Genomic DNA, 13,156 nt, shown 5'->3' with positions numbered 1-13,156 from the left:
ACAAGTAACCTCACTGATTTTTTAAGCTCGTGTGTATAACCTCGCTTTTTTCAAAACAAAAATGAAAAGTAATTTTCATCATATCATTTCTTCCTGCCAGTTGTCACCCAAAAGTCATTAACAAAATTGAAACCTACTGATGGGCAGTACAAGCTTCTGTCACATAGGCTCACATGATTATGAATATCAGCAGTAAAGTCTCAGATGCCAGCAAGAGCTTGAACTCCAGCAATGGGGCCAATAGGAAAAAAGAGTCAGGCTTGCTTCTGTCAGGTCTAATCTCACCTATATTGCATCTAGAGAGAACAGACCAGCAGCTCTGGGGAGAAGGAAATACCATGTATTTAGGTAGGCTTCCAGAGACTTTTATTCCCAAAAGTCTAAGAAGCCTCTAGCGGATGTATACGAACCCAACCTTTTGAAAAATTTAAATCTTGATCAGCTCTGGACTCGTTTTTACAGCAAGGACAAAGGAGAAACATTTGAAATTTGGCCGTGTATTGAGTTCCTGCTCCAAATACCAAACCTATTACTACTAGAGCTCAGTAAAGAGAAAGTCAGCAGAACATCTTTAAAGGGTCTATTATTTTTCTCCTGCCTTCTTTCCCAGAAACAGCTCAGAATTTTTAATGCAAAAGAAAACAAAGAAAACAACCTCAAATCAATACAAGTCTTTAAAATAAAATAAAATAAAATAAAATAAAATAAAATAAAATAAAATAAAATAAATCAGCCTAACCAGTTAAAGCATGACAAAACTATAAGCTCCTGACAATCAGTCCTTATCACGGTAATGTGAGCTAACATAACAACAGAACCAGAAACAATAATTTCATCCCAGAGCTTATGCTACAGAATTAAATAATACGTTATTAAATAGGAACTCTTGAACATGGTATAAAAGTTGAGAATGGAAACATACATTGCTTTCCTTTTTCTTGGTATGGTGAGAAGCATACCCTTGCAGTTGTGTCATTTTCAGTTTGGTTGTGAAATTGAGAGCACTTGAGGAATTCTGGCCAAGAAGCATTTACCATCCCCAGGACAGGTTCACACCCTTCTTTTGCTGCCTCGCAAAATGTCCTGCACGGCAAGAGGCCTCGACTGGAGAAAAGAGACAGAGAACGAAGATAAAAAGGATTATCACTCTTGCAGATAGCGAAAAATTTTATTTTTTTTTTAAGAAAAAAAAAGTAGTAATTAGTACGTTTGAAAAATTTCACTTTCTACAGAGCTGCACCAAAAGGGTACGTAAAAACTATTCACTGAAGGTAACATCAGCTCTGGCTTTCAGGCTGCATTTAAGCCCCTGTCAAGCTCAGAACAGTTTCTAAGTCCAAATCTGCACAAGCTGAAGCTGATGTTTCAACAACAGTTTAAGCAATGTAATAGTGCACTGACACAAGAGAAGAGGGATTGCTTCCTCATCCTCTCCTTCTTTCCCCAAATTGTGCAGACCTACCCACTCAGACTTTTGTCAAGCACTTTCATGAGCTGATAAAAAATCACTAACTTGGAAAAAACTGTATATGTTTTTGATTGGGTAAGCTTTCTGGCAACTTAGGTGTGCTGAATCTGCTCATGGAGAGAACCAATAACTGCCAGATGTACACTATAGGAACCCTTAATGCAAAGCACCAAGCCACCCCATCTTTTGGCTTTTAGAGCTCTTCCCATCTTTCCCTTCAGGAGTCAAACATAGTGTCAGGAGCAGATAAAATGCAATAAATATTAACATGATTTGAGAATTGTATTTTTAAAAAAGGCAATGTAAAATAGTAATTTTAGAAGTATAACAAGTTTAAATGCAATATACTTGTCTATTCCTTATTCTGATATATATACCTGCTTATATAGTTTTTCTTTAGTCTTCCTCTACGCATACAGAGGAAAAGTAATTAAAATAGATAGCTATGAGCTGTCTCCAGGTCTACGTAAGTAGAGTCAATGAAGTCAGTAAAAACTGCCTAGGAATCTATTAATATGTTAACCGTACATCTGGACAAGTATAAAAACAGTAAAGTTACCAGATTACAGCTGATACAATGATAGCCAAGTTAGTCAAGATTTGAGCAGACAAGAAATTTCAAAGCAGCCTCAGCCAAGTTAGGTGATACGTGGCAGACATAATTTACAATAGACTACTGCAGCATAATGCATACAGGAAGGAATATCTGAATGTCAACAATACAGTTCTCTGCTTTACTGCCAGCTACCACCTGAAAACCATTCTGGTGGAGAAGAAGAAAAGCTCTTGCACAGCCAGTGTTAATCTTAGCTATAAAGAACTGTTCAACGCCTTTCTCAGCAGCAGTCAGCTCTATCTGTGCGAGCACATTATTACTGCTGTCAAACAGACTAACCCTAAGCTGTTGCTGGAGCACAGTGGAGGCAAACCTCTCAGTAAGCAGGTGCAATTGCATCTGAAAGACCCATAACACAGCCCAAATGAGACACATTTCCTGCCCATGCAAACACTTTAATCTATATGACGGTTACATATGGAACAACATGTAAGGCAAATACCCACTGGCTGGAAAGTGGAAGCACTAACGTGGCTAGATGGTGGCACCCAATAAATAAACCTGTTCACACTGAATAAATAACTAAACTTCAACTTGACAGTATCCCATAACCTCTAGAGAAAAAAAAAATCATATTATAGACATCAACGAATTAGGAAGAAAAGAGGCCTAGACATATAGCAGGAAAAACAAGACCTCTGAGTGGACTTTGTCAGAAGACTATGTCAGCCTTCTGGCTGAGGTAACAGAAATAAGGTGTGTAAATGTCATAAAAGATCTCTCAATAATACCTAATGCCTTATCACTACATTTTCTCAGTGTGTGGATATCTCCCTAGGATTCACTCTAGTGTTCTTTGCATTTCTTAAAATATTCTAAAAAAAGTTACCAGTGAAAGACTGGGAAGCTAATATACATTTGTAATTTATGAATTAATAGCCAAGAGCAGAAATTGCATAAAAATCGTAAGCAAAAAAAAAAAATCTCAGTCACATTTAAAACAGTTCAAATTTTCTCAGGCATAATTAGAGTTGGGACACATATTCCTGAGAATATAATGAAAAATGTACCTCTGGGTCTGAAGTACAAGTAAATTTTATTTTTTTTTAAAGCATTATTAGTCTTTGCTGGCTTTATTTTATTAAAAAGCTACTATGTAAATTGTAATTTTATATTTAACTTGAAATCAATGTTTTGTCATTCAGAAAACAAGAATAATGACTTCCTAACATATCTGTTTAAAATGTGATTCGCACATTGTTTTTATTCATTTTCTTATCCAATTTAGAAATATGGCTGCAAGAGTCTACTGTCTTCACTGTCTGATTTCAGGGTCATGTGCTGAAAATGCTCTGTATTTACAGCTCTGTAAATAAAAGATAATTAGACTGTTACTTGTACCTAAACAATTATATTTTTCCATCATAATCATGAGCTGCCACAACTGTTACCACAGCTGATTTTCTTATCACAACAAATTCTGGAGAGATTCCATACAGAAAGTGATGTAATTAAAGTGAATTTCATCTAAAAAAAAATATTACGTTGCCCATGAAGGTTATTTGTCACCGAATTTTGAAAGGAAACAACACTGCTTCAAGTAGAAAATGTCATCTCTCGATGGAAGTAGCAACATTTACAGAGACCTACAATACATTTAATTAAACATGCTTCCCCTACAAAACCAGCTGATACATTCAGAAATGCTTTACTCACACAAGTCCATGGGACCCAAGGGTGCTGAGAGAACTGGCCAGTGCTCTTGCAAGGCCAGTCTTTGAAAGGTCATGGAAATCAAGGGAGGTTGCTCATGACTGGAAAACAGCAAGTGTTGCACCCATCTTCAAAAAAAAGGCCAAAAATATCAAGCTGGGTATCTTCAAGATGGTCAGCCTTAATTTAGTCCCTACAAAAATCATGAAGCAAGTCCTCCTTGAACACACTTCTGGTCACAGCAAGATGATGATGACTGGGAAAAGTCAGCATAAATTTATCATGGGTAAACCACGGCTGACCAACCTGATTGTCTGTTATGATAAAATAACTAGATGTGTAGTACTGGGATTGTCCCGTTCAACATATTTATCAAGGGCCTAGAGGTGGTGACCAAGTGCATTCTTGTAAAGTTTGCAGATGACACCAAAATGAGGAAAGTAATCAATATGCTTGATGGCAGAGCTGCCATTCAGAGGTACCTGGACAGGCTGGAGGAACGGGCCAGCCGGAACATCATGAAATTCAACCAGGATGAGTGCAAATTCCTGCATTTGGGAAGAAAGAATTCACTATAATGATACAGGTTAGATACTGACTGGCTGGGGAGAAGCTCTGCTGGGGCCTTGGTAGAAAGCAAGCTGGGCATAAAGCCAGCAGTGCAGCCTTGCAGCAAAGAGGGCCAACAGGGCCCCAGTAGGTTGAGCAACCTCAAGCCCTGAGGACCTGTGGGAAGGCTGTGGAATCAAGTTCACAGTGGTGGATGACAGGGGCGTGAGAGGCAGGTGGCATAAGTTGAAAAAAGAGATGTTCGGGAATTAAAATTATCTAGCCAATAACAATTCAGTATTCAGTATTCTTTTTTTTTTTTTTTTGACATTTCAGAAATAAATACACAAACACACATACACATGCATGCATACAGACACTTCAAATTATCATTTTTTCTTTCTTTAAGTAGATTATAGTAAGTTTAGTCATTAATGAAAGCTGCCATATTTGAAATAGTTTATTGCAAAAATATAAACACATGAAACTGAATACTCACCATATTCTTTATTGTAAGGATAAACATTTGCCTCAGAGTTTGAGAAGGAACAAAAGGCTCTTTCCAGAAATAAATCAGTCTGTCACAGACTTGCATCTTGGGGATCATTTTCAAACTGCATTTCGTTCTGTGCCTTTACATCCAGGCCACATTTAGATTCCACATGCCTCATCTAATGTATCATACAATCATAGAATGGTTTGGGCTGGAAGGGACCTTAAAGATCATCTAATTCTAACCCATTAGATCAGGTTTTCCAGGGCCCCATCCAGCCTGGTCTTGAGCACTGCCAGGGATGGGGCATCCACAGTTTCTCAGGACAACCTGTTCCAGTGCTTCACCACATCCATCGGAAAGAATTTCTTCTTTATATCTAATTCAAATCTACCCTCTTTCAGTGTGAAGTCATTACCCCTTGTCCCACTACTATACTCCCCGATAAAGAGTCCTGTTTTCTCCTGTACACCTATGCTGATTAAATTTTCAACACAACTTGTTGCAGTTTATATCTAAATTACTGCAAAACCTTTTGGGCTTTTGCAAGTACAATTTTGCTTCATTCATACCCATTCATAATGAAAAAGATCTTTCTCCAAGTATACCACTTAAATTGTATTTCTCTTTGTATCTGACTCATGGTTCTACCTCCTCATCCCAAAAACGTTGCTAGAACTCCACATTCAGAGATGAATAAGTGGCTTGAATTGAAAGGTCTTCAGTACCCGACAGTTTCCTTACTTAACTCCAGTGTTTTATTTTACAGTAATAGAAAAAACACAGTACCATTAGCAACTGTGTGATATCGTGGCAGCAAACCCCACAGGCAGGGAATAAAAAGCTGCCAGAGGTGCCTCACTATCCGTGCTAATGTGGAGAAATCAGGGAAAAGCAAAATACTCACTTGCATGAGTATTCTGACATCAGTGTGGTTGCTTTCCTCTGCTCAGTATCTAACAGGAGGAATGTTCTGCCATTGTTGTTGCTGAGTTTATTACATACAGTAGCTGGAACCACTGATTCAAAATAGATACCTTTAGAGATATATTCTCCAAATAACTTTAGATACATTTACACAATACTAGATGCTCTTTATAATTGAAATTATCAGATACAAGACAACAGCCTTTATGTCTAGAACTGTCTCTTTGCATCTCCCTTGTTGGCAGCTTACTTGTTGCCTGGAAAGACGCGCATATATTCTAAAATAGTACTTTTCACCACCAGATTATGATGTGTAGAAAGGCACAGAATTCAGCACCAGAAAGCATGTAGTTGGTTGTGTACAAACCCAGGAACAAATGGTCCCTCTTGCTGACAGGAAGAGCTGCTGCTTATTAGTTCTGCACCTTGTACTGTCAAATTAAAGGTTTACTATCTGACCTGAAATGTTTCTTCAGATAAAGACATTCCAAAATACTCCTTTTTTTCACAGAATCTATTTTGATAAGGAGAGAATGAAAGGGCACAGCGAGAGCGCCACAGTAGCCATCACTGCCTCTTGACTGGGGCTTGAGAAACTCCCTAAATGAAGGGCATTTGACAAGGCAAGTGACTGGAAACAGTCATTTAGGGCTTTGGAATTTGTTAGCTTTTCATTTTTAATTAATTAATTTCTTCAAAAAGTTTTATTAACAGAGTTACATTTGGGCAAAGGTATTAACTGGTTTAACTGAGGCTCCTTAACACAGAAAACACCAGAAACAAACCCACTACTTCCTACGGAGGGTGTTTAAGCTGCCAAAGTATCTCTAAAAATCTGTAAGATGCCACATAGGTAAATCGATACTCCATTTTAGTTATTTGTTGATGTTAGCCATTTAATTTATTCAGACTGATGCTTAGAGTTAACTTCTCATTTACTTTCTAAGAAAACACACAATACACTATAAAATTATATTACATTGAAAAGTAACATAAGCAGTGATTCTATCTCATTAGCTTTAAATTACTCCCACTGGTCCAATGAAGCATACATGATTACCTCACATTGTAATTGAAAGCAATATGTTTTGCTGACTTGTTTTTTAAAGGAAATGATAGCAGGGTCACTAATTGAATTTAACAAGTCTGTGACTGAGATCTACTTGAGCTAACCATGGCTAAACAAATTTATGCTGTTGTTATGATTTGTACAAGTGTGACTGCCATTTAAAAAAATAAAAATAAACAGCTCTTGAGGACTTTCAGATGAAGTTTTATACAAATGTGAACTATTCAGTTTGATCTCTGTATTCCCTAACCCACATCTAAATCATTAATTTCCTAAGCACCCCACTGTAGCTATAGCCTGATATATAGCCATCAGGTAATAGTAGTACAAGTATGTTAATTTCTGCAAATGTAACTATAGCAAAGTTCAATATATGGTTCATCGTTTCCAAAGGTGTTTCAACATACTAATTATTCATTACAATTTAAATTTTACAAATAATAGTTTAAAAAAATAAAATATAACTGTACATTTATATTTACCCATATAAACAGCAGTTTAAAAGTTTCTAAAAATGTTAGAGATGAGTAATCTGTTCAGTAGATTCATCTGCATATTAAATGATTTACATTTATATGAAATAACACAAATATAAATTCACCTCACTTGCTTAGTGTAGGTAATCCTCCATTTGAACATTTACAGTGTAAATGTTTGTATATATACACAGAACAGCAATAATTTAGCAATTAATAGGCTTCTAAAAGACAACTGCATACTGATTTTAAAAAGCTAAGGAGAATTTATAGAATTTATAGGATTACCCAGCAATTACTGCAATATTTGGCCCAGTTTCAATATTCAGTCGTGTGTGCTCTATAAATTAAATATTTCTGGATAATGATCAAGTTTAGTATGGACATGTTGCTTAATCTACTGAAGGATGAGAAGATGATTAAAAATCTCCGTCTTGATTAGTCTTTATTTACTGCTACTCAGAGACCAATTATGTTAAAAATAAACGGGCAGGTCTATGGCTCTCTTACCATAATTTATCTGGTGCCAGCAGCAGGCATGGAAGGAGGCAATGTATTAAGGCACAGTTCTGCTCTTTAGGATATTTATGGAATAAACTCTTGCTGAAGGTGCAGTTTGATGGAAGAACAGATGTGTGATATATTTTTAATTCTATGGGTATTTTCTCCACACTTAGAAGTTCATACCTCAAAAAAAAGCGCAATGCTGAGTTAGAGAAGAACAAGTAGAGAAATGGGGTAAAACTGATTCTTTCAGCAGCATTGCCAAATTATAGCAACTTGAAATCTAACATGTGGTCCAGAACATGTTCACCAGAGAGGTTGTGGAACCTCTGGAAATGGCCCTGAGCAATCTGATCTATCTTTAAAGTTGGCCCTGATCTAAATAGAGGTTGCAGAAGAGCTCCAGAGGGGCCATCCCACCTGCATGATCCTGTGACTAACTTGCCTGTGCTGCTCAGCCTGCAGGTAGCATGGTGCTTTACCACTGCAGGCTCCAGCAGAGGAACAATTACCTCTCGTGGGAGAGGCAAAAATACAAAAAACTTAGTATGTCTCTCTAGCTGAACTCTCATTACTTTTTTTTTTTTACTGCAGATAGTTTTAAAAGTATTTGTGAATAAGCTGAGCATTAAAAGAGATTAAGCATGAGCTGAAAAGCATATGAATTCTCAGAGAATCCTTTAAACACTGTTCAATCCAAAACCTTTTTGTTTATTAACTTCTGCACAAATGGTGTACTCATACCTACTAGAAGGGTAGAGATAAAATGTTCCCTCAACTACATTTTTGTGGTTTTGAGTCCACATGCAAAAGTCTCATAGGAAACTACCAGTCTTAATTCTCCCACAATGTTTGTGAAAATGCAAGGTTTTACTGAAAGCTCATGTGTTACAGTTACTCCATTTTATTAAATGAAATAAATCTCATTTTGTAAAAACAAAGTCTGTTTTTCTATAATAAATTGTCAAATAAATATTAAAAAAAGGCCACGTCCACTTTATGATTTGTTGTAAATAATAATTTCAATTACTTGAATGATCACCATTTATTTATCCATAATAATATATTGTATACATAGGAGAAAGTAAGGAAGACCTGTGATCCCTAGTTAACAAACCAGCTAAGAGACCAGACATCACAGCTTATAATAGACAATACACACAGAAAATAGTTAGGCCAACTAGGCTGGAGGCAATCAATCAGTAAAATACGCATTCATAAATTAACCAATCCCGTGATTTCCTCTTCTGCCTCCTTCCCTTAACTCCCCTGAGTAGTGTTGTGAAATGTTTTCAAAGGGACATTCCCATGCGCAGACTGTTCTGAAAAATATTTCTCTGCTTGATAAACTTTTAACTCTGTTCCATCCTTAATTCCTCCCAACACACTTTGACAGAAGATTATTTTGTGATTTGGGAAAGTTTTCATGTACATTAGATCCATGGAGAGAGTGAAACACTGCAGACAGATTTGGTGGTGCCTGCTGTGGTAAAAGTTAGCCTCACACCCACTGAACCACCAATGTCATTTTGGTCAATGCAGGATGCCATTGCCTATCTCTAGATTACTTTTCTAGCTTTTAATTTTTAAATTAATTTCTTAAGTAATCACTTTCTGTACATTGAGTTGTCCTCTGCAAACTATACATATCAGTAGTTGTGTACAGCCACTGTGTATGGGCAGGAAAATGACAGTTCTCTGAATGGGTGAAAACATTCTCTCCAGCTTCTAATTTCTGACCAGCTTTCCCTATATTTTGTCCCTGATCTGTCCTTCCCCTACACTGCATCTGCCATCTACTGGCACATTACTGTAAAAGAGTTTGAGATGAGAGACTATTTCAGACCCTTTTATGCAAGAGCCTGCAACCTGGCACCAGTGCCACCCCCAGCTACCAGGAGGGTCAATGCCACGGAGAGTCTTTCATGGGCCCTCCAACACTAGCTGAGCCATGTCCCTGATGGAAAAGCTTTCAGAGTTCTCTATCACTCTTTTGTCAACACATAACACGTGAGCTACAATTTTTCAGACTTGTAAGTCCATATTTGGGGGTTAATTTATATGCATATGTCCATAAACTTTATAACAACAATAAATTGCAGAGGTTACCCTAAAGTAAATAAATTTTCCATTTTACTTCCCTTTTCTTCTTAGCCTGCAAGAGCCATGATGCAGAGCCTACCACTTATGAGAGCAACCTCCCTGCCAAATTTCAAGTTCCACTACTCAAATACTTGAAGATACTAGAAATTCCTGGTGATTATAGAAATGCTTTAATAAGCAAACCACCTTTTCTTCCTGTTTGTGCCCAGGACAGATATTAGGCATAAAAAATTGTAACTAGTGCACTTTTTTTTTTTTAATTATACACATCTGGGGTAACGGTCTTCTATGAAAACATGTCAATGAACTTTAAATATAGGCATTTTGACCAATCCCACATCATTACCTGTACTTTCCCTTGCACCCTTTGCAAGGATGAACTTCGTGTTTCTCACCTCTACGCTGTCTCAGCCTTGGACGAAGTAACAATGGGTCCTAAGATGAGTACCACATGTTGACTTCAAGGTCTGAGTTCTGAGGGACGATGCCAATTGTAGTCTTCTCATTAGCACATTTTTTTGTCTGCCTTATATGAAACAATTACACAATACTAATGAAATAACTCATGAAGGACAGAATTATGAGTAATACAAGTTATATATATGCAACACTGATTTCAACTGCATTATAACAGTTGTGACATTTTATTTCTTTGTTTTAAAGTTTCTTCATGTATTTCTTTGGAATACAGTCAATGTCAATCTTTCAGACATGTGTGAGTATTCCTTTCTTTGAAGTCATGTGTAAACCAGCTGGTTGTCGACTCAATGTCTCATTTGTATCTCATGAAGAACATGTTCTGGTTGTGGGACAGTAAAAATAACATTTTTTTCTTGATCAATTAGCTTTAAGCAGAGCTGGAGTTGGGGCTTGAGGGTGTGTTTTCTTGTAATTCATGTTGTAACTCATTTCCCTGTGCAATGTCACTTTCTGAATCTGCATGTTGTAGATTTTCTTTTTTCATATACATCCATTTATTACTTACTAAATTTTCTGTTTGAACTAAAAGTTGTTTCATTGCCCTTTTATTTAGAAAAATAATTCAGGTATGTTCAGCACAGTTAGTGCAACATGGTTTCAACCACGACTTTGTATTTGACATCTGTTATTGTACATAAATATTTCCAAAAGTACACAGACACTATTTAGTACTATTTGACAGATATCTTAGACAGTGTTGCTACTTTGAATCTCTCCCCTGTGCATTACACCTGCCAGCCATTTCACTTTCTTCTTGCTGTAAGTCAGTTCTATTTCACCTAGAATTAGTGCATAATCAGTTTGAGGAGGGACTGGAGCTGAAACTGGTTACGTACATTGCGCAGGCAACACATTATTAAATGTTTCTCTTAATACATGGCATGTTGACTATCTGCCATTAGCAGCTCTATCCTCAACAGTTTATTTATGAAAGAATTAGACCATGCCATTACAATTACTATAACTATTGGTGAAATTACAGCTATCAGAAGGCGTATTGACTGCTACAAAGGGCCCAAGGAGAAGGGAAAAAAAAAAAAGTATGCAGTCGTTCTACTTGTCTGGGCTTTCTCAGGTAACACACCCTGTGTGTCCTTCAGATTTTCTGCTAAACAGTACAAGTTACATTAATTTACTTTGTAGAATGCTTTAAATCAGCAATGAAGGACACAAAATTGAATAACAGTGGCAGAGCATATTATCTGTGTGGGCAAGCATTCACAACTTTATCACACTCCTTCTTTCTAATTTTTATTTTCATTATTTAACAGGATTTGACAATGCATGTTCATTAGCTGGATCTCCAAGGTTGTGTGGTCACAATTGTGCTTACTTGAACCACAACTAGATTTTAAAACTGAGGGCTGGATTATAACTTGGTTATCTATTTACAGAAAGATTTTACAACAGTGTGTTTTCTTGTACTTAATCAGCCCATCAGGTTCCTGAGGGCTTAAAAACAAGATATGGCAACATTTAAAACAAAACATGTGATTTCAAACATTCTGCTTAGAAAGCACTTCATCCACTGAAAACCACCTCTGATTTACGCATGATATGAAAGTTGAAGTTTATAGTCTTCTGTTTCAAGACTGATGAACAGAGTAGATGGATCTCCTTGACAGAAAACCATTGCCAAAAATCTAGCTGGAATAATCTCTTTGAGTCACGTTAACTGCTTGGTCTAAATAGCCACCATCAAAAAGAAAGCATATAAAAAGGATGAAGCCATTCCCATGGTGTGTAAAGAGGCAGACTGCAAACTCAGGAAATGTCTGGTAGCGACTTTATAAACATCTGAAAACAGCCTCCACCGACATGCTTGGGTCACGGCATGAAAAATGGTGATAGAGCCAGGAGAAGAAAGTAAAAGGACAAAACTGTGGGGAGTAGGAGGAAATCATCCCACCTTCTTCCTCAGAGCACTGTTACGTTATCGTCACCAATGCTGTAGCTGAACTCTTTAAATCGGGTTGCAGCAATTCCAATGAAACCAGTGCAAATTTGATAGGGATTCTGACAGGGGATTCTAAATGTCCTTCCAGGAGGGTTTCTCAATACAGTTACTTCAAAAGTGACTCTGAAACTGCGTCATCACAAGCAATGAAATTTAAATATTTCTTACAAGCTGTAGAATTGCAAAATTTTGCAACTACAATTTCACATCTCTGCACAAATACATTACAAAAAGCTAGTGTAGCAGCTATGTCACAGGTTACCTATCAGACTGCTTATCCAGAGCTCCTAACAGCTGCTATTTTGACTTGACATATTTATGTGTTTTTCTTACCAAAATTAGGTAGAATAAAACAAGACTGAAACGTGCCAGTGTAGGATTACCTATCAAAATGTAAACATATTCATACACAGTTCATACAAAACTGAACACATTATGGACTTTGAAAAACAGATATTGACTTAAACGTATGCTGATAGTTTCCTACTCAAAGTCTTAAAATAAAAATTCTCTTTAGCTACATGAACAAGTTCTACACGAATATGTTAACATTTGCTACTAAATACTCTAAAAGCATCAATCAATTCTAAGAAATGATTTTTATATAATGTCTTATTATTTTTAAAATTCTAATTGTGCACTGCAATTAAAGAAAAACAAATAAAAATCAATTTCACTGTAAGCAGGAGGAACAAAGACCATGAATAAGCTTAGAGTGCAGTTCACAAAGGCAAGAGAAGGAAAATAGCCCCATCACTGATCATATTCATGTGTTACACAAAAAATGACAGAGATCCCTTGCTCTGTGAATTTTGATTCTTTTCCATATTCTAAGAGGACTTGAAAGAAATTTTCTTTATT

General features: G+C 36.7%; 1 protein-coding gene across 1 annotated transcript in view; it reads right to left on the bottom strand.

Annotated features, from left to right (window-relative positions):
- CORIN (corin, serine peptidase) overlaps positions 1–13,156 on the bottom strand; it is a 136,991-nt gene that overhangs the window by 76,594 nt on the left and 47,241 nt on the right. The window contains 1 exon segment of the mRNA XM_040554938.1: positions 923–1,104. Coding sequence (XP_040410872.1) covers positions 923–1,104 — 182 coding nt within the window.

The sequence above is a fragment of the Cygnus olor genome, chromosome 4 (genome assembly GCF_009769625.2).
Source record: "Cygnus olor isolate bCygOlo1 chromosome 4, bCygOlo1.pri.v2, whole genome shotgun sequence".
Classification (NCBI taxonomy): domain Eukaryota; kingdom Metazoa; phylum Chordata; class Aves; order Anseriformes; family Anatidae; genus Cygnus; species Cygnus olor.
Note: the sequence above shows the minus strand (reverse complement) of the source record. Positions and strands in the feature narration are given on the sequence as shown.